At 45.3% G+C, this 21,674-nt stretch overlaps 2 protein-coding genes across 2 annotated transcripts; both read left to right on the top strand.

Moving 5' to 3' along the window:
* Positions 1 to 269: 269 nt before the first annotated feature.
* On the top strand, positions 270 to 10,948 carry LOC118696741 (G protein-activated inward rectifier potassium channel 1-like). The gene is given in 4 exon segments (XM_036399029.1): positions 270 to 1,221; positions 7,124 to 7,340; positions 8,879 to 9,447; positions 9,449 to 10,948. Coding segments are annotated over 4 exon segments (1,467 nt in total). The 5' UTR covers positions 270 to 570; the 3' UTR covers positions 9,479 to 10,948.
* A 1,644-nt stretch (positions 10,949 to 12,592) lies between these two features.
* LOC129046947 (uncharacterized) lies at positions 12,593 to 15,616 on the top strand. The gene is made up of 4 exons (XM_054517407.1): positions 12,593 to 13,094; positions 13,206 to 13,380; positions 13,837 to 15,104; positions 15,161 to 15,616. The coding sequence occupies exons 1-4, from the start codon at positions 12,593 to 12,595 to the stop codon at positions 15,568 to 15,570; spliced, it is 2,355 nt and encodes a 784-aa protein (XP_054373382.1). The 3' UTR covers positions 15,571 to 15,616.
* The last annotated feature ends 6,058 nt before the right edge of the window (positions 15,617 to 21,674 follow it).

Here is a 21,674-nt window from a genome sequence, read left to right on the forward strand (position 1 = left end):
TTCAGGGACAGAGTCTACTATCAATTGGCAGGTGGTATGATTGTATTGTGCATCAATTGGGTGTTTTTACCTTGGGTACGCGGGCTGACGCCTCCAGCGCTGGACCCGCCCTGAGCCCCGGCTCTCCCAGCCACTGTCTCCACAGCCCAGCCCGGTTCACCCCGCCCCGGCCCAGTCCCCCCTCCCCATCCCGCCTCTCCCAGCCCCGGCCCCAGCCCCTCTCTCCACAGCCCAGCCCAGCCCGGCTCTCCCCGCCCCATCCCAACCCCTCTCTCCCCGCCCCATCCCGGCTCTCCCCACCCTAGCCCAGCCCGGCTCTCCCCGCCGGCTGCGCGGTCCTGTCGCCGTCTGCCCGCCCGGGCTGCGGCTGCTCCAGCCCTTCCCCTGCCCCGCTGGCGATCGGGCAGCGCTGGCAGCGCCGCTCCCTCTCCAGCTCCGGCTCCGCGGGCATCCCGGAGCTCCCCGAGGCCCAGGGGCTGGCGGCCGCAGCGCGCAGGCAGCGCGGTGCGCTCAGCCTCCCTCCCCGCCGCATCCCCGGCGTGCCCGCCGAGCCCCTGGGCAGCCGAGGGCATGGCAGCCGTGCGCAGGAAGTTTGGGGACGAGTACCAGGCCGTGGGCCTGGCTCGCTGCAGCGCCCGCAGGGAGCGGCAGCGCTTCGTGGACAAGAACGGGCGCTGCAACGTGCAGCACGGCAACCTGGGCGGCGAGAGCAGCCGCTACCTCTCCGACTTCTTCACCACGCTGGTGGACCTCAAGTGGCGCTGGAACCTGCTCATCTTCCTGCTGACCTACACGGTGGCCTGGCTGGTGATGGCCTCCATGTGGTGGGGCATCGCCTACCTGCGCGGGGACCTGCAGCAGGCGCACGGTGACTCGTACAGCCCGTGTGTGGCCAACGTGTACAACTTCCCCTCCGCCTTCCTCTTCTTCGTGGAGACCGAGGCCACCATCGGCTACGGGCACCGCTACATCACGGAGCGCTGCCCCGAGGGCATCGTGCTGTTCCTCTTCCAGTCGCTGCTGGGCTCCGTGGTGGACGCGTTCCTCATCGGCTGCATGTTCATCAAGATGTCGCAGCCCAAGAAGCGAGCCGAGACCCTCATGTTCAGCCGCGCCGCCGTCATCTCGCAGCGCGATGCCAAGCTCTGCCTCATGTTCCGTGTGGGCAACCTCCGCAACAGCCACATGGTGTCTGCCCAGATCCGCTGCAAGCTCATCAAGGTGAGGCGGTGGGCACGGGCACAGGTGGGCACAGGTGGGCACAGAGGGCAGGAGCGTGGGGTTTCTCCTGTGTAGCCGCTGCTGGTGATGCCAGTGGGCAGCTCTGCCCTTCCCCGTGCTGTCCCTTGGCTGGGGCGGTGGGAAGGACTGTGGAAGATTTTCCCTGTTCGCAGCAGGAGCCATGAAAGAGCCAAGCAGGCATAGGGGAAAACTGATCAGAGAGCCCCCAGTGGATTGTGAGGCTGGCAGAAAGTCAGGATGGATGTGTCAGGATGCAGGACAGCTCCAAGGGGGGGTACTAAGGCATGCTGCTTAGCAGATGATGGCTGGGAATAAGGAATTGGTTTGTGGTGGTATTAAACTGGATAAAGATCAACCTTGACCTCCTCTTCCTCTTGGGGGAACTTGGTGAGCTTTAACTTGCAGTCCCTTACCGCAGCTACGTTCCAGCTAGTGACCTGACAGCAATTCAGAGGGATTGTAGAGATGCTCCTTTGATTGCCACCAGTATCTGTTTATTAATCATTGACAATAGCCTGTAGAATTCAGAATGGAAGAAAACTGGGATTCAAAGGAGATTATAAAAAACAAACCAAAACCAAACCACAAAAAAAACAAAAAAACCCCAACAAACAAACCAAAAATAAACAAACAAAAAAACCACCCAGACGAGTTTGGCAGTCACAAAGGTCCAGAAGATAAATTGGACTGGAGTAGAATGGAAGAAAACCACTGCAATTCTAAGCAATGTAGCATCTCACAGCAGCTATGACTTGTCAGGGGAGTATGCTTGGTGAGGAGCTCTGTCTGAAGCTCCTAAGCTGTCAGAAGCTGGATCCCAGTGATGAGATTAATTTCAGGATATCATATTTGAGCGTTATAAATGTTCTATCTGGTAATTCTCTCTGGCCTATTTAATAATCTGCATGAATAAGCATGAAGCAGTAGGTGTTGGGGCAGTGGTAAATATGAATAAGTCTTAAAGTGTTAAATATGAGTGGTAAATCTGTTCTGTGCTGAATGCTATCCTGAGCTGTGAATTTTTCTTGCTACATAAAACCACTTAAAATGGAGAATCTGCTAAGGTTTAAAAAGAAATTGTGTATATATATATATATATATATATATATATATATATATGGGAACAAGCTGTCAGGAGTTACACTGGAGCAATTTTTGTAGAAATTGGAAAGCCAGCTGAACCATGGTTTTTGTTGCTTTTATCCTCCAGAAATCTCCTTGAAAGTATTTAATTCTATCATTCAAAATGGAATGCCAGTCAAAGTGGAATAAAAGTGGGGTCACATTGTGTTTTTACAGAGAGGAAAACTCATTTCTTTTGAAATAAGACACCAAATGTACAGCCTGATGTCCTTTCTGCTGACAGTTCTATTGCTGCACAATGCTGATATGCAGGTGACTGAGGCAGAAAACTGAAGGACATTTGATAGACCTGCATGACCATTGTGTCTTAGGATAGCTGTTTTGTTGGCCAGACCATGAGTCAGTGAGCAATTCTTGATTTTATTTTTTTTTTTTTTTTGTATGATCATCATGTTGTCTTCAAGTTGCTTTGTGACCTTTGACAAACACCAGCCATGAACAGAAGGTTTAAAATGGAATGTGCAGTAGCTGCCCTCTCAGTCCTCATTGAGAGGTGTGGTGTTGGTTCCCATGGCTTTCTGTAAATCCTTGTCACTGAACTGGACACACCATTCTGGGAGCACCTGTTCTGTAGGCTGTTCTTTAGCTTTGAATCAGCTGAAAGCAAACAAAATTGTACCAGAAAGTTTGCAGGTGGCAGGTGCCAGCCATTGGAAATAAGTAAGAAGACCCATTACACTGTGATTTCAATAAGCTGATAAGTAGGGCAGAAAGTGCAAAAAAAAATATGGTTTTTAATATTACAGAATTGTTTAGGTTGGAAGGAACTTCAGGAAGTTTGTGGTCCAACCATCTGCTGAAAGTATGGTGAGCTTGGAGATCAGACCAGGTTATTCTGGGCTTTTTCCAATATAGTTTTGGAAACCTGCACAGTCTTGCTGGGCAAGCTTTCCACAGCTTAACTGTCCTCATGATGGAAATGTTTTCCTTCAATCCAATCCAATCCAAAGTTCCCTTGTTTCAGTTTATGCCTGTTGTCTCTCTTTCCTGGTGCAAGGCCTGGCTCTGTCTTGTTGGTCACGTTCCTCTCATGTTCCTCATCCCTTTTGGGATGTTTGTTAGATCCTCCTCCCTGTCTTCTCTGCTTTGGTCTGAGCAAGCCCAGCTCACACAGGTCATATTTACAACCAGACTAAAATGAAAAGTAGCAGTGATTTCTGTCTAGTGGAATTCTGTCTAGTGGAGCTCCAGGTGTGGTGTCACAACTGAAAAGCTCCACACAAATCTTCAACGAGGGTATCAAAGTAACAAGATCATATTATTCCATTATTCCATAGACTTTGTATTCCAGCAATATAAAATATAATAACACTTCTTGCAAGCTGATAGTCTGAGTGTGGGGGAAGAGCAGTGAGCATGTACCAGTTTAGCATTTTCTAGATTTTTTTCTAGATATGTTTCTCTACAATATTAAGCTTGATGGTGCTCCATTTTTTGAGCCCCACTTTTTCTGCTCCAGTACTTAATTAGTCCACCTGGGTATCAAAACATAATTATGTGAGTTCTCTAGTGAGGGAACTGACAGAGAGTTAATTATAATAATAATAATAATAAAACTGCAGCATGTTCAGTTAAAGGGAGATAAGCATGTTTATGCATAAACAGGGTTTAGAAAAGCAAAGAGAATTAATAAAGGGTAGGAGTGAAGATTTGAAGAGCAGGATGTATTTGTTCAGACACTAAAACAGACTGAGTGGTGATGCAGTGCAAGTCTGCCTTGTAATAAAAACTGAGATCCAGTGGCAGAAAGTTAAAGACACAGGACTCTTTTTTTATTTTTAATTTTTTTTTCCTTAGCTGTGAAGCAATTAACCTTTAGAGTAATTCTTTGAGACGTTTAGACTGTCCATCTCTGACCACATTTAAATTGCAAGCTAGGGCATTTCTAATTAATTGTTCCCTTGTTCAACATGTATTAATCTGCAAAATTTACTTGTCTTTGTGTTATGTGGATGATCAAAATAAAGAGTCACAAGTGTTCCTTCTAGACTTATTCCTGACATTTCACAGCCCTCTGTCTTCTTGTTTTGTGATCCTTTGAGTAAAGCTGTAGATGTAAAACAAAGGTCACTGGCTAGGAGGCTGAACCTGTTGGGCCTATTAAGCTCTCTTCATTCAGGTTAACCTATTTTTATTCAACAAACAAGTTTAAAAATCCTCCATGCCCTGCATAAATCAATCCTGCATGTAAGATCCTGAATACCTCAAGCACGACCTTCTGCTTTCTCCCAGATCTGTTACCTCTCATCATCCTGGCTGGGTTTGTTCACTATTGAATGGGTTTGATTGAAGGCTCTTCCATAAAGGAAAATGGTGTGTAGATCAAACAGTTCTCAAGTCAGGCAACAGTTTGTGCAAAATGGCACATTTTTGCCTAGATAGATGTATTTGATGAAGATTTGGGACAATTTGAGATTTAGATGTTGGCTCGTACTGGTTTGTTACCTTGGAGCAAAGATCATTGCTGGGCAGTCAATTTGTGCACCCACTGCAAGAACAGCAGCCAGGCAGCAAAAGCAGTGTTGGACTGCAGCCTAGCTCTGCAGGAAAAGAGAAAAGATGGTTTTGCAGTAGGCTGATTCTACCTTTGCACAAAACAGACTGTCATGACTGCTGTGGAAGTGTTGATCACTTTTATCTCCCAGTAAGTAAGATCACTTTTATCTCACAGTAAATCTCACAAAGAGATTTTTATCTCTTTACCTTCCAGATCATAAATAATTTGTGAAAATGCTTTCACATGCAATCAGCTGATATTTTCTCTGTCTTCATCAGCAAAGGAGAAACTGAATCTTGTCCTCCTGTGGAGGAATGTGCCCTGGAGTGACTCAATTATCTTTTGTCTCCTTAAAAAAAGGGTAAAAGCTCAGAAGTTTCTTTCCTCAATGAGGAAAAAAGGCACCTCATAGGACCTTGGGGACTTCACCTCAAACTTAAGGATGGCCAGTTGGACAGAGGCCAGAAGGTCCTGCCTGAGCAATTCACTAGAAAAAGAAGAGAACCAAGGCACCGATGGCTTATGGGGGGTGTTTTACCAGGAGCGAGAACCTCTTGCCCCTGCCTTGGTTTTTCTCTGTAAAGAGCTTTATTATTTTTGCCTTTTAATAAAACTTTTCTGTTTCCAACACTGCAGCAGAAGCCATCCTGCTGATTTGATGCCATCTGAGGTGGCTGAGCTGTCTCAGGTGTGCTATGGATCTCCAAGAGCTCCTAAGAGCTGGCTCAAAGAGACCCCTGTATCACTCCTGGGCAGGGCAGAACTTTGTTTCTTAGATAGGAAGAACATTTCTTCCTCAGCAGCAAGACAAGCAGGTAGCAGGTGGATGAAATCATGGATTGTATTTAATAATGAGCTGTGCTCCAGCTGCTGCCTAGGTGGGTATGTAATCTCCAGTAAATATCAGGCAGTTATAAAATCAGCATTTTTAAGGTACATGTGAAGAAGGGAGTCAATATGAAGATCAACTGTTTGCTTGGGGATTTTCTTTAAAGACAGAAACTTTCTTAAAAGAACACTAGTCAGATCTGAGTCATGGAAACTGCTCTCAGTGAACAATGTTTCCAAAATGCAGCACAATTAAAACTATCTATTTATTCATTTATGATAGTAGAACTTATAATAATATTAGTAGAAATATAGATAGTATAGGTAAATATATATAGATATATAAATATAGATAGTAGAAATATAATAATATTTATTTATTTATAATCAGTAGTCGTCTTCTTGAAGAGTTCAGTGCTTTTTGATCAGAAATAAACAGAAAAAGATTTTAAATAGGATTTATTTATCAGCTGTACAAGCTGCTAATTTTGGTGGGCAATTTCCACCAGAGACCTTCAAAGCAATCACACAAGGAGCTGCCTGGCCAAGTGATGTAATTTTTAGTTAGACTTTGAATACCAGGAAAATTTGGAGGGAACCCTATGGAGTAGAGGGAAGCTGCTATATCAGTATTTTTATTGGACCCATGAAATGATGGGAAGAAGAATGAGGCACTTTGTTTAATAAGAAGTTCATTATTAAGGTCAATATGCAGTGGGTGGTGCATGCAAGGGATGAGAGCATCATTGGTATCAATTCAGGTGGTTTGTGAAAATGCCACTCACCAGATGTCCTGTACAATTCCTGTGGTGTTTACCTTTGAGTTAGTACATCACAGTGCCAACCAAAAGTTAGTACCATACAAAAATAAGAGACCATTAATTCAAATAACAGAATGAAATGTGCCCAGCTTCAGATTTTGGTCTCATTATCAGAAACTTTTGCCACAGGGTTGAATATCCATTGCAAGGCATGTAGTGTGTGATACATGACATTTCGGTCAAAAATAAATATATATTTTAAAGTATATATTAAATTATATAAAAAGGAATATATATTAAATACATGAAAGATATAATATATGAATATATTTAATATTATAATATAATACAGTATAATAATATTGATAATATTTTAATATGGAAAATATATATTAAAATATATATACACACATATATATGTCACAGTAAACTTTGTAGGTGGTGATGAGATCCACTGGCATAATAAGAAAAGTCAAACTTGGTCTTGCATAGCAGCCTCCCAGTATTTAACATTATTTCATCTCCATGATGAAGCCCCCAGACCCACCACATGTAGCTGATAATGTCATGCAAGAGGCAGGTTTCAACTTTATTTCATTGATTTTATGCTTTGCCTCACACAGTGATTACTAAATCATCTTTTTCTCTTTAGTCCAGACAGACACCAGAGGGGGAATTTCTGCCGCTGGACCAGTGTGAGCTGGATGTTGGATTTGGAACTGGGGCTGACCAGCTGTTTTTGGTTTCCCCTTTAACCATCTGCCATGAAATTAACTCAGAGAGCCCCTTCTTCTGTCTCTCACAAAGATCCCTGAGGAGTGAGCAATTTGAAATCGTTGTCATCCTCGAAGGAATCGTTGAGACCACCGGTAAGACTTGGGATAATCTGCATGCTCTGATTTTCAATCTTTGTTTTCAGTGCTGATATTTTTAGCAAGGCAGCTGTTGGTGCTGCATGCTCCAGCATATCCTGCCATATGCTGCAGAGCTGCAGTGGCTCCCACCAGGAATAGACACCTCCCTTCTCCACAGGGCTTGGCTTGTAATATAATATAATATAATATAATATAATATAATATAATATAATATAATATAATATAATATAATATAATATAATATAATATAATATAATATAATATAATATAATATAATATAATATAATATAATATAATATAATATAATATAATATAATAATAAAATTTTATATATAAAATGATATAATAATTATGTTATTTTATCTATATAAAATTATATATAACATTATATTAAATATAATATAATAAATATTATACTATAATAATTACACTTATAATATAATTGTATATTGTATATTGTATTTGTATATTATGTATATACAAATACAATATACAATGTAATACATTGTATACATATGTAATATGTACATATGTATATGTAACATACAAATACATATGTAATATGTAATTGTATATTACAATGTAATATATAATATATATTAAAATAAATATAATAATAAATTTTATATTAAAATGATATAATAATTATATTAGTTATATAAAATAATATATCAAATATAATATAATTATTATATTATATTATATTATATTATATTATATTATATTATATTATATTAAGCATACAGACAGAAGGCTGCAAAGAATGATAATGAAAACTCAGGACTGACTCCTGAGTCTGACACAGCTGGACCTTGATTGGTCATTAATTAAAAATAATTCACATGTTGGATCAACAATCTCCAGACCACATTCCAAAGCAGCAAAACAGAGAGAAGCAATCAGATAATTATTGTTTGCATTTTTCTCTGAGGCTTCTCAGCTTCCCAGGAGAAGAAATCCTGGCGAAGGGATTTTTCCAGAAAATATGACAGTGACAGCCTAGCTTGCACTGACTTGAATTCAGAGTAAGAAATCCACCTTCACAGCACAAATACAGATCTGATAGTCACAGAGATTGTAGGCATATGTGGTTATTGACAAATATGAGAAGAGTTTTGTTTCTTTTTTAAATTTGGGTATGGTGTTGTCCAGACGACAGCTGATTTTGTGGCCTTTTGTTTTGAGGGCTCAATTGGGATTGTTCAGCCAGGAAAAGGGAATCTTTGGGATGACCTAATTGCTTCCAATACTCTACATGGTGAAGAAAATTAATTCTGTCCCAGCTGAAACCAGCACACAAGCTAATACTGTTTTAATTTTACATTTTGCCATGGCTTGGTTGCAAGTCTGCATAAAAATTTATTCAGTCAGTGACTGTAAGAAGATTGTCCAGGAGCAACTGCCCCATTTTATAACCTGTAAAATCATTGCCTTGCTGGCTGAAATTCATTTTCATCTGTCAGCCTCATGTATTTTTGGTTCCATGTGTCAGTGTGCTTGCTCACATTGAATGCTCTTGTCCTTTTGCACAGGAATGACGTGCCAGGCCAGGACCTCCTACACAGAAGATGAAGTGCTGTGGGGTCACAGGTTCCTGCCAGTCATGTCTCTGGAAGATGGCTTTTTCCGTGTGGATTATTCTCAGTTTCATGCCACTTTTGAAGTCCCCACTCCTCCTTACAGTGTCAAAGAGCAAGAAGAAAACCTGTCCCAGTCGTCTCTCTTGAATAGTCCTTTTGAGAAGAAAAGCAGAAGAGAACAGGGTTGTCCTCCTGACTGTGCTGATGTTGCAGGAGAGAAGAACAAGCTCCCTGCTAAACTCCAGAAGATCAGCTCGAGGAAGGAGGGCCTTCCACCAAGAGCCCTGAGAATGAGTTCCTGTAACACAGAGAAGAATTTCAGTACTGGAGATCTCTTGGAAATTGAAGAAATGAGTCCCATGTCTGATGGTGAAGACAGTGATCACAGGATGCAGCTGAAAGCCTTAAAAATAAATGCCAAGGCTCTGACTCAGTCCACCAGCAAGCTCGAGTTACAGAAGGATTTTCCAGGTATGGGCACTCTAGAGGTGAAATTGGAAGATAATTTCCCTGCCAAACTTTGAAAAAGTGAACTCTGATCGCTTCTTTTAAGAGCTGAAGAAACAGAAGTTGTTGCTGATGAACTGCATTTGAGACTGCTGCCCTGGAAGAGTTGGTTCACAGTAAAGTCACAACTTGGCTTTGCTGCTTTCAGGAAGAATGAATGATCCTTTTTGTATAATTGTTCTGTACAGGTCCAGTTTAGGTAGCATAACAGGACTTTGAGGGGCAGTATGGTTCTCCTGTCATGCCAAAGAGATTCCTGCCCTGATGATGATGCTTATCAGCATGCTCATTGCAAATCCACCCTGTCTTCCATGTTTGCAGATGCTTTTTCACAAAGCAAGGATCAGATCCTCGGTCACAGATGGAAGCAAGAAGGGTGTAAGAGCAGCTGGACCCTGGTTTTGTGCAGCTCAGGTCCTGGACTGCTCCTGATGGGCAGAACAGCAGAACACAAGAGGAATATGTGACACTGCTCAGCCCCAGTCCAGCTGTCTCTTTGGAAAGAGGCTTTCCTGCTCCATCCTTCTTCCCCATGACTGTGGCACCCTCCCTCTGTGCTCCCAGTGTCTCATCCATGGTCAGTCAGGTGAGGAAGGAGTGTGCAATAACCATTCGGGTCATTTGACCCACAGGAGCTCTCCTAAACACGAGGATCTTTATCCTGTCCAAAATTCGACCTCAGCATTTGATTTGGTGGATCACGTGCTGAATTTTAATGGCCATATCACCACTCACTGTGAAGGAAACTTGAGATCAGTAGCTCAGCTTCTTGGCATGTTTTATGCTGCAATTAAATGACATTTCAGTTTGGGAGACATTGTAAGTAAATAAATAAAAGCAAAGTGCTAAATAATGCTCAGTCATTACACATCTCAGAGTTTTACTAATGAATGGTTGTCTTTGGTGTTGCTAATTTTCATTTTGTTACATCTGCCTTCTCCATTTATATATGATTCTCAGTAATTTTGTAGATTTGGTATTTATTGCTATTCAGCTCAATCCACCTCTGTCTGTGAGAGAGGCTTTTTCTTTCCTGGTTGGTGGTAATTACAAACACACTCTGCTGTTTGTAAACAGTGTTCAGTGGCTCAGCATCCAGGGTGTTCATCACCAGAGCACTCTCCAATAGAAGGATCAATTCTGCTCTTGTTACATGGACAAAATTCAGTCAAATTTAATTAAAAGGGGTGGCAGTGGCCATGTTCTTTGGCAATGCATTCCTTGATGGTAAAATGATGTGTCCAAGCTAGGAATAGCTTGGCTTGCAGAACTCACTGTTTCTTGCTTTTGATCTGTCTACAGTGTGAAACTGGAAAATGCTGTTTTATGCAGGGATAGGATGTGCTGCTTGTTGTTGTTTATTTGTTCTCAACATGAATTTCAACAGTATATATGTGCTAAAATCTGTATTTTCATTTATCAACTGTATTTGTATGGAGTACTTAGATGACAGCATGAAGTCTTAAATGATGATGAACTCAAAATGAGTATAAAATAAAATTCCATTCCACCTCAGGTCTCAGGTGTTCTTTACTCAAATGTGCATGTGTGAGTTGGCAGCAGAGCAGCTCCAGGGGATGAGGCCCCATCCTTGGGCACACTCCCCCTCTGCTGTGGGGCAGAGTCATAGTATTAATTAATTGTTAATGAGCCATGATGCAAATTATCAATGAGTTATCCAACTTAGAGGCCATTTTTTTTTACACTGCCACTTACAAAATAATTAAACCTTCTCATTTCTATACACACTGACACATAAAATTAACATACAGAAAAAGGTAATTGGACCCCAGAGCACTTCACCACAGGAGAATGGGTGAGTATAGATCAATACAGAAAAAATAAACAGAACCTAAAATGTTGAATTAACACATTGTAGGCAGGTGCTCTTTACAGAGTAATGCTCATTACAACCCTCACCCTGCTACCACAGAATGACAAAAGCACTACTGCAACAAAAAATTAAAAAAATCACAAAACCCCAAAGCAGACAGAAAACCTCACAGGCACACTGACACTACACTGCTGACACCTGGTGGTGAAAAGCACTAAGAAAAAAGGATTAGGGTTATGTTAGAGAAAAGAATGGTTAAAGATGCTCAGTGTAGGGGAACATGAGGCACCTTGCCAAAATATTCCTTGTGTGTGGAAGATGGCAGATGCGGAGCAGATACCACCGTCCCTTTTTGCTTTTGGCAATTCTTTTATCTCATGAGGTGGGATAGCCACCCGTGTTCTAGGACCACCGGCTTGCTGGCTGAATAGCACAGGCATAGCTAAAGGATTTAGACTTTCTTCTTTGCAAATCTGGCCTCTGACTTCATGCCAGTCTCTTAGTTGAGAATTATCAAAAGATTTTTGTGAGTTTTCTAATTTTGGGATTAATGCTGGCGAATTTGCAGGGTTTAGTGTCTCATTTTGGGTCGAGAAATCTGTCCCAAACACTGGGGGGGGGGGGGGGGGGGGGGGGGCCGGATTCTGGAGCTATTTGGGAACAGTTCTTTTTCGAAATTCTTTTGTGTTGGGATCAAAGGGTTGGCATTTGCAGGGGCGAAATAATTCTCTGTCTGTCCTGTACTAATTGAAGCAGCTGTCATATTCCAGCCTCCCCCTCCTCGTTGCACGGTTTGTGTGCGTGGATGTGGCTGTGCGGACGAATCGTGACACAAAGTAGTCCCGCTCGGTGCTAGGAAGGCGCGGAAGGCGAAAGCGCGGAGGCACACCAGGTATCGGTTGTGCGGCAGTCCCGCGCTGCGGAGGGATCTCTCGGTGATGCGACCGTGCCCGGGTACTCAAGTTCCGGCAGAGGGAGAGACGCGGAAGGATACGTGCAAGGCGCTGCAGTTTTCGCCTGCTGTGGTGCCGTGTACAGACCCGGTGGCGGCGGAAGCGGCGTGCCAGGGCACGGGGATGCCGGCTGTGGCCGGACAGCGGCACGCAGCGGCTCGGAACCGGGACCGGGCTGCACCAAAGCTGCAGCCAAAGCAGTGCAGGGGGAGGGGTGGCGGCGGCGGCGGCGGCGGCGGCGGCGGCGCCGTGGAATAGAACTGCGCATGCGTGCGGCTGATCCCGGAAGCAGCGCTGTGGTTGGATGAGACGGCGCGGAGTGATATCTCTGGTGCGGGAGTTGTAGCAACTGCGCATGCGTGGGGAGCGCTGATGGCGGGCGGGCGGGCGCGGGAGGTGGTGGAGCTGCGGAAACGGGAGCCGGGGCTGCGGCTCCGGCCGTGGAAGGGAACGGCAGGACGCCCGTGGTTGCGGGAGGCAGCGGAGCCGCGCCATCCAGCAGCTCTGAAGCGGGAAGCTGCGCTGTGGAAGGCGCGGCTCGGCCCGCCATGGAGCGGCGGCGGCAGGAGCGGAAAAGCGACCACGGGCAGCGGCGGGGCGGCCTCGTCAGCGGAAGATGATCTCGGGGTGGCGGGAGGCGGGAGGAGCGGCGTGGAGGCGGCGGGAGGCTGCGGCGGGGGCGGCTATGACGGGCCGTGGGAGGGTCGGCGGCTGGAGCGCAGCGTGCAGCCGCTGGGGGCTGGGGTGGCTGCTGGCCCGGCGGGCAGGGGCGGCGCGGCAGGCACGGCAGAGGCTGCAGCCACCGGTGCAGGACGCCGCGGCGCCGGCACGGGGTGGCTCGGCGGGCTGGGGCGCCCCGGTCCCAGCGCAAGCGGTGCCGTGCCGGGACCGGGGGATTGAGTCGAAACGCCGGCAGGGACGGGGTTCTGCCCTGCCGCGGAGCCCGTGGGCGACTCGGGGTGCGCTGCTTGCGCTTGAACGCCAGGGGGCGCTGGGGGCGCGGCGCGGCCGCGCCAGGCGTGCTCGGCACCGCAGATCCGGGAGCCGCAGGGGACTGCAAAGACGCAGCAACGACGGGACTTGGGCCACCGCCGGCCCCGCTGTGCGGCAGAGGGGGCGAGGGGGACTTGGGGAGGCGGCAGGAGCAGCCGCACTGGCGGGTAGCGGGGGAAAAGCGGCGGACACGGCGGGTGGGGTGGGGCCGCGGTGACGCTGGTGGGCGGGCTCGTAGAGGCGGGAATCGAGGGGGCGGGAACCGCGGTAGCCGGGACGGCAGGGACAAACGGGATGGCGTGAGCAGTGGGAGGGGCTGGGGACGGGGGCGGGACCAAGTGCAGGGGGCGGGGCGGCAGGGGTGAGCAGGACTGCGGGTACGGAGCTGTGCGGTCGCACGGGGAGGTGGGGGGCGTGTCCCGCTGGAGACTCGCGGCGGCGAGGGGCGGAGCCGCAGGAGGAGCGGAGCTCGGCGGGGCGGCTGCTGCGGGCACACCCCGTGCGGCAAACACAGCTCAAGCCTTGCCCAGCAAGCTGGGACCAGCTCCACGGCAGCAATCTCCCGGCGGGATATACTATTAAAGTGCTTTAAAAACCTGTGGCCATAAAAGTCTCTGGTAAAGACGGCTGAAAAAAACTCCCTTTTATGTCAGTCGAACTTTACAACACCTTTTACGTCACCAGCGCTTTACGACAGCTTTACGGCAGTCGCGCTTTACGGCAGTTTTGCGACAGTATCGCTTTACGGCACTTCCTACGGCAGTCGCGCTTTACGGCACCATTCGCGACAGTCGCGCTTTACGGCAGTTTTGCGACAGTCGTGCTTTACGGCACCTTTTGCGACAGTCGCACTTTACGGCAGTTCTGCGACAGTTGCGCTTTACGGCACCTTTTGCGACAGTCGCGCTTTACGGCAGTTTTGCGACAGTTGCGCTTTACGGCACCTTTTGCGACAGTCGCGCTTTACGGCAGTTCTGCGACAGTCGCGCTTTACGGCACCTTTTGCGACAGTCGCGCTTTACGGCAGTTTTGCGACAGTCTCGCTTTACGGCACCTTTTACGACAGTCTTGCTTTACGGCAGTTTTGCGACAGTCGCGCTTTACGGCACCTTTTACGACAGTTCTGCTTTACGGCACCTTTTACGACAGTCGCGCTTTACGGCACCATTTTGCGACAGTCACGCTTTACGGCAGTTTTGCGACAGTCTCGCTTTACGGCACCTTTTACGACAGTCTCGCTTTACGGCAGTTTTGCGACAGTCGTGCTTTACGGCACCTTTTACGACAGTTCTGCTTTACGGCACCATTTTGCGACAGTCGTGCTTTACGGCACCTTTTACGACAGTCGTGCTTTACGGCACCTTTTACGACAGTCGCGCTTTACGGCACCATTTTGCGACAGTCACGCTTTACGGCAGTTTTGCGACAGTCTCGCTTTACGGCACCTTTTACGACAGTCTTGCTTTACGGCAGTTTTGCGACAGTCGCGCTTTACGGCACCTTTTACGACAGTCGTGCTTTACGGCACCTTTTACGACAGTCGCGCTTTACGGCACCATTTTGCGACAGTCACGCTTTACGGCAGTTTTGCGACAGTCTCGCTTTACGGCACCTTTTACGACAGTCTCGCTTTACGGCAGTTTTGCGACAGTCGTGCTTTACGGCACCTTTTACGACAGTTCTGCTTTACGGCACCATTTTGCGACAGTCGCGCTTTACGGCACCTTTTACGACAGTCGTGCTTTACGGCACCTTTTACGACAGTCGCGCTTTACGGCACCATTTTGCGACAGTCACGCTTTACGGCAGTTTTGCGACAGTCTCGCTTTACGGCACCTTTTACGACAGTCTTGCTTTACGGCAGTTTTGCGACAGTCGCGCTTTACGGCACCTTTTACGACAGTCGTGCTTTACGGCACCTTTTACGACAGTCGCGCTTTACGGCACCTTTTACGACAGTTCTGCTTTACGGCAGTTTTGCGACAGTTGCGCTTTACGGCACCTTTTACGACAGTTGTGCTTTACGGCACCTTTTACGACAGTCGCGCTTTACGGCACCATTTTGCGACAGTCACGCTTCACGGCACCTTTTGCGACAGTCGCGCTTTACGGCACTTTTTGCGACAGTCTCGCTTTACAGCAGTTTTGCGACAGTCGCGCTTTACGGCATCTTTTACGACAGTCTTGCTTTACGGCAGTTTTGCGACAGTTGCGCTTTACGGCACCTTTCACGACAGTTCTGCTTTACGGCAGTTTTACGACAGTCGCGCTTTACGGCAGTCACGCTTTATGGCACTTCCTTTTATGGAACTTTTAAGGCTCTTTATGTCTCTTTACAGCACTTTAATCAAAAATAAATGTAAAAAAAATAAAAACTGTAATTTTATTTTTTTAATTTTACAAGTTTTTTTATTTTATTTCTATTTTTAATTTTTCTATTTTTAAAGTTTTTTATTTTATTTTATTTTATTTGGTTCTGCCCAGACCAGCTCAAGCCGCTGATTGTGGTGGTGTTTGAGGGTCCCCAGGACGAGGGAAGAGATGAGAATCTTGACTCCACCTTTCAGAAGGTTGATTTATTATTTTATGATCTCCATTATATTAAAAGAAAATGAGATATTAGAACTATACTAAAAGAGCAAGGAGACATCAGAAAGCTGGAAAGGAATGAGTAATAAAAACCTGGGACTGCTCACAGCCCCGACACAGCTGGACTGTGATTGGTCATCAAGTAGAAACTTTGCACAGGAGACCAATCCAAGATGCCCCTGTTGCTAAACCATCTCCAGCCGACACTCCACAGCCAGCAGATCGTTATTGGTTCCATTTCTGTTCTGAGGCTTCTCAGAAGAAAAATCCCAGGATTTTCATCAAACACGTCAGTGCCAGGTGATGGCACAGGCAGCATCAGCTGGCCGAGGGCACTGTGTCATCCCTGCCAGCCCAGGTGTCACAGCAAGGAGGAGAGAGTTCACCCTGTGCTCACACTGCAATACAGAGCAATACAACACAACACACACATTAACACAAGATTATAACCTTTTTCTATTTTCATTACAAGTCGATTTATTGTTACAGGAAACCCAAAACAACAAAAGCACACAGAAAACAACACTCATCTACCATTAACACCCCCTTCAGATTCCACACAAACTCGCCATCATTCTCATCACAACTGCTAAATTACACCCCAGCAATCGTTGGTCCTCGGGAACGTGGTTCCCGGGAGCCTCCAAAAAATCTTCCTGCCTGACCAAAACCCCAGTCCCTGGACAGTCTACACCCAAACTTTGGTGATGAAAGTCGCCTCGCAGACCAACCAGGACCAAGGAAAAAAAACCCAGCGGGGGGGGGGGGGAACCAAACCCTGGCTGGGGATTTTTTATTCTAAATTTAAAAATGAGTTTAAAAACCTGAAAAGCAAAAGTCACACACACAAGGTTAAATCCAGTCAGCATGCGCTCACACACGCAGAGACGAGCAGACACAGACAGACACAGTCACACACGCTCACTGTGGCCCTTACTTGAGACACTGAAGAACACGCTGTGCAATGTGGAATTTCAGGAGCCAGCCAGCCACTCTGGGCCACAGGCCCCTGAACAACAACGCCAGCCCTTTTCCCTGGGAAACAAAATTCACCCGCTCAGGTTCCTGATGGCAGATTGCAGGAGGCCTTGGCACTGTCAAAGCAGCTTGATTTGCCGTGGTGCCAGCTTGGGTCTGGGAGGTATCCTGCATATTGTGGAATTTCAGGAGCCACCTGGCCACTCCGGGCCACAGGCCCCCGAACACAAACCTCAGCCCTTTTCCCTGGGTAACATCATCATCCATGATATTTGTGTTCATTCTTTCTGTCAGCCTCCCCACTGTCTAGGGGGAAACTTTTAAGAGTTGTACCTTAACATGAACATCTGGTTTAGTTGGGTTTTTTTAACCATCTGGGAATTGATACATTCTTAGAGGATCACAACTTTTTAAACATGTTCTAAAGCTGCAGTCTCTTGCATGAAACTGGCATGCAAACATAAATGAGTTGAGAAAAGCTGGAGATAAATACAAAAAGGAATAGTAGCGCTTGATTGTAGGATGTTATTAAAATCCAATCTTGCTGGCTAAAACCATCTTGGTACTTTAATAAAACTACACTTCCACACTTAAATTCAGAAAAGAAAGAATGAGAGTAAGATGCTTTGAAAACATTTCATTATAAGACAAGGCATAGTGGTTAGAATGAGAATAAATACATTTCATTAATGCATGTCTCAAGGTAATTAAAATTAATCACTCTTTGATGCACTAAATTTTATCCAAGAGTTTTTGTTCATTTTGATGAATAAACTAATGAAATGCTGTGTAATTAAAAGATGGAAGTGGTCCCATGGAAGGTAGACTTATAAATAGGTTGAGGTAGGGATTCTTCACATGAACAAAGGGTGGGTCCATCAGAATATTGCAATAGTCTTAATGCAACATGTGGCTCAGGAAACCTGGTTATTGCCAGGACAAGAATGGCAGAGAAGTGAGAAAATCCCTTTGTGTGCTGTAGCAGCTGTTGTGTGTCACAATCAATGTGAGCAGGGGCAGTGGGCAAAGCATGTGTGCAGCAGGTCACCCCAAAACATTGTCATAAAAAAACCTTTATAAGTCAGCTCTGTGTCCCTTAACATGATGAAGGTCATTGGGCTAAGCTTAGTATGAGCCCTGGTATTGCAGAATTGAAGCAATGAGGCCTTTTGGGTTTTGCTGATTGAAGCCAAAAGACTTATATGCCTCAGTTTCAATGAGTGACACTTGGCAGGTCTGAATGATGCAGCTGGAGAAGCTCCAGCACTCTTGGACTCTGAGGTATGGGCCAGTAATTGCTGCTGGCCTCAGCCTATTTCTTACCAGGCAAAACACACAATTTGATGTTTTTTGTCATAAGCTGTATTTTATTTAGAAAACCACAACAATTCTTTGTCCTCTGAGGAATGTGGAGCTGTATTTATGCCCTTTTGATGGGGTTTTCTGCTTCAGCTTTTGTTCTTGGATTGACTGTGCAGGTTCACAGCTGCTGGGTAAGGACAGAGGAACTTAGGCACAGACACCATGTTGGTGGAAGCCCTGAGCAGATGAGGATTCCAGTTCAGACCTTTCAGCCTATCCTGGTTAAAGAATAAATAGCTATGGTCAGTCATTGAAAGTAGTTATTATGACTAGGAATTGAAATGAAAAACCATTTCTGTTTCTTACAGTCTGCCTTGCCCTCATAGGGATCAGATGTGAAGCAGAAGTTCTGTAAAGGCTGCTGCTTCATCTCGGCAGTTTCCCATACAGAGAATCATCAATCCAAAGAAATGCTGGTGTGTTAGTCAGAACTTTATTGCCTGGTGAATATAGTGAGACCACATTATAAATGCTGATGGTGCAAACCCAAATAGTCCCCCCGCTCATCCCCCAGATCTTCATGTTACAAATTACATATTCAGGATTTATATTTGAATGGCCTTGTTCCCCTGGTCTGATAGCTGGCAGATTGTGCAGAGCTAATGGTGTCACTTCTGTTACTACATCAGTTGTTAACTGGGCCAGAAAACAGCCTTTAAGATTGAAGTTTAATCAAGTATTTTGAGAGTGAGCAAGAATAGACCTTATTCTTCTTGAGAATTATAGCCTATTTTTTGAAATCCCTGGCAGAGTTAGAATGTTCTGTCAAAAAATGTCTCCAGTGAGAAATAGCAGGCAAAGAATATATTCTGTGGGATGGTATGAGCAACCTTGTACTTTAAAGCTTGTATATTAATTGCTTGTTAATGGGCAGCTTTTGGCAGAATTTCCTTTTGGTATGGACTCAAGAATTTTAATGGAGCTTCAGGCAGTGAGTGGAGAAAATATACTTTAAAAACAATAAACAGGATATTCTGTGGTTTTGTCTGTGCCATGGGTTGACTCAATCATGTTCTGGTTTTGCTCAGTTATAAACTCTGCATTAACTTCATTAAGAGCAGGAAGATATGTTACATCCCTCTGACTGCAGTGCAATATATTTCCCCCCTCACACTTCATGTGTTTTCAGGAAGGTTAGAAGGAGAGACAAACACATGTTTAAAACCCCAGTGGATGTTGAGGAGTTTATTTTCTGTGTCTTGCTTACATGCCTCAGAAAGTGATTCCTGAAGTGTTTTCAAACCCACTAAACATTTTTATGTGATATTTTTGCAAGCAGAGGGCCTATTACTGACTTGAGTCTTGTAGATACACAGTGCATATGTGTAAATATGCAAAAATGTGCACTTCTGCAGGGGGAGGGGGGGGGAAATCCCCACAATAGCCTATTTATCCAGTATTCCTTAAAAAAAAGCCAGTGCTTCTGAGGTGATTGAACTTCTTGATTTTCACTCCTGTGCTTTCCTTTCTTTTAGTGGTCATTGGATGAAAATTCCCCAAAATAGTGTGTTCTTCCCAGAAAAGAATGGAAAAAGCTCTGTTGAACAACATGTCTTAAGCCAAAAAAAAAAAAACCAAAAAAAAAAACCAAACCAAGCCCAAACCCAAACCAACAAAACCAGCATGCAAAATACACTGGGAAATCTGTAGAGTGAAGGAAAAACCCTCAGCTTACACTGGGCACAGTCTGATCCATCAAGAATGGGACAGGATTCTCTGGGCCAACAGTTCTGTGCTGTGTCACCTCTCCTGTTCTGGCCACCTCACTCGGGAAGAGAAAGGGGAATTCTGAATTGCTTGAAAGAGTTTTAAAGTCTGTCTGACAAAGTGTTGCATGTATTGGCAACCTAGTGTCTCAGGTGAGAGCACAAAGTTCTCCCTTCCCCTGGCATGGCACATTCCTGTTCCAACTTGCTGAGCATCATTCCCTCAAAAATATTGGGACTAACCCCTCCTATAGAAGGAAGGAGGAATTGACAGACTTTCCTGAGGAAAAGAACGGGCTTTAACCATTTTTTCCTGTCCCAAATTAGGTGTTAAGTGTGTTGGGAGAAGCTTATCAGGAACTTGGAGACAGCATTTTTCAGAGAGGGAAAATGGAACTGGTCATTTCACTGGTGGTGTTTGAGTTTTTTGGGAAAAGCAGGGTGTCCCTGTTGCTGTTAGACTTCAGTGATAAGACAGGAGCTATTGCCCTCCAGTGATCATACAATCACAGGATCACAGAAAGGTTTGGGTTGGAAGGGACCTTATAGAACACCCAGTTCCCCTCCCTGCCATGGGCAGGGACACCTTCCACTATCCCAGTGTGCTCCAAGCCCCATCCAACCTGGCCTGTCCTTAGTGATGGGGTTCCCACAGCTGTTCTGGGCAACCTGTTCCAATGCTTCTCTTGGAATGCTGCAGGACCTGATTTTGCACTGACTTTACTGTCTGCCATTCAGGATCTGTCCTTTGATGCCTTTTGGGTCAATGCCAACAATTGCCAATTTTTTTTTTTTTCCCTGCTGAAGCACACATATTTTTGTAGTATGTGATCAGTAGAAAATATTGAAGAGCCTTTAGTATAATCTGTATACCCAGTGATACCAGCAGGGAACCAGAGAGTTAACTACTCAACACATCCTGCTCTTCACCTTTAAATACACACCTTATTGTATAAACACAAGTGCTGTACTCACAGTGTACACCAAAGCCTCAATTCCGTGCCTTTGACCTTCTGAACACAGTTATTGCTGGAGTGGGTTTTACTTAGCCATGGCCAGAAGCTCAGCACAGAAACTGAGGGACATCAGTGTTTAACAAAGGATTTTGTGCAGAGCGGAGATAAGAGATGCAAAGACAATGCTGTAATCAAGGTCTTAACAATTGTAGGGATATCATTCCCCAAGGAGAGGATTTGGGGTCCAGTCATCAATTGTATATCCCACTCTGGGGCAGGAGCACCTCCAGGTTAGTGAAGGGACTGAATTAAATGGTTTTGCATGGGAGGCCTTTGTTAATCAAGTCTGTCTGTGGTGCACAAGAGGTTTTATCCAGAATGTGGTAAAATACTTGGAAAAAATCCTTAGCATCAATCTTTGCAGAATAAATGTACTTGTTGCACTGTACCCATTGAGGCTCTTTCTCTCCATCTCATTATAATGCTTTGTAAATCTTCTTGTAGTGAAGATTATGACAGCTGAGGCTGAATTTTAGCTTGAACCCAATCCCAGCAGTTCCTTCAGAAAGCCATGCAGAGAAGACAAAGCCACATAGCAAAAAAACATTTGCAACTAATCCTGTATGACGATGCATAAATCTAAATGCCAGTGCTACTGTTTTTATTTTGACATGCCATTTGATAGCACAGCTTTAAACTCCAGATTCGCTGTTGGGCCTCTAAATTAAAATTAACAGTGAAGCATCTACTGGCTGTGCCAGGGCTCACTTCCCCTTTTTAAAACATCTTGTGCTGCTTCGTTCAGTAGGTTCAGGTTCTTGATCCGTTCCATCCCACGATCCAGCTCATCAAGGTGCTGCTGAGCTCTCT

This window comes from Molothrus ater, chromosome 27, assembly GCF_012460135.2.
Source record: "Molothrus ater isolate BHLD 08-10-18 breed brown headed cowbird chromosome 27, BPBGC_Mater_1.1, whole genome shotgun sequence".
Taxonomy (NCBI): Eukaryota; Metazoa; Chordata; class Aves; order Passeriformes; family Icteridae; genus Molothrus; species Molothrus ater.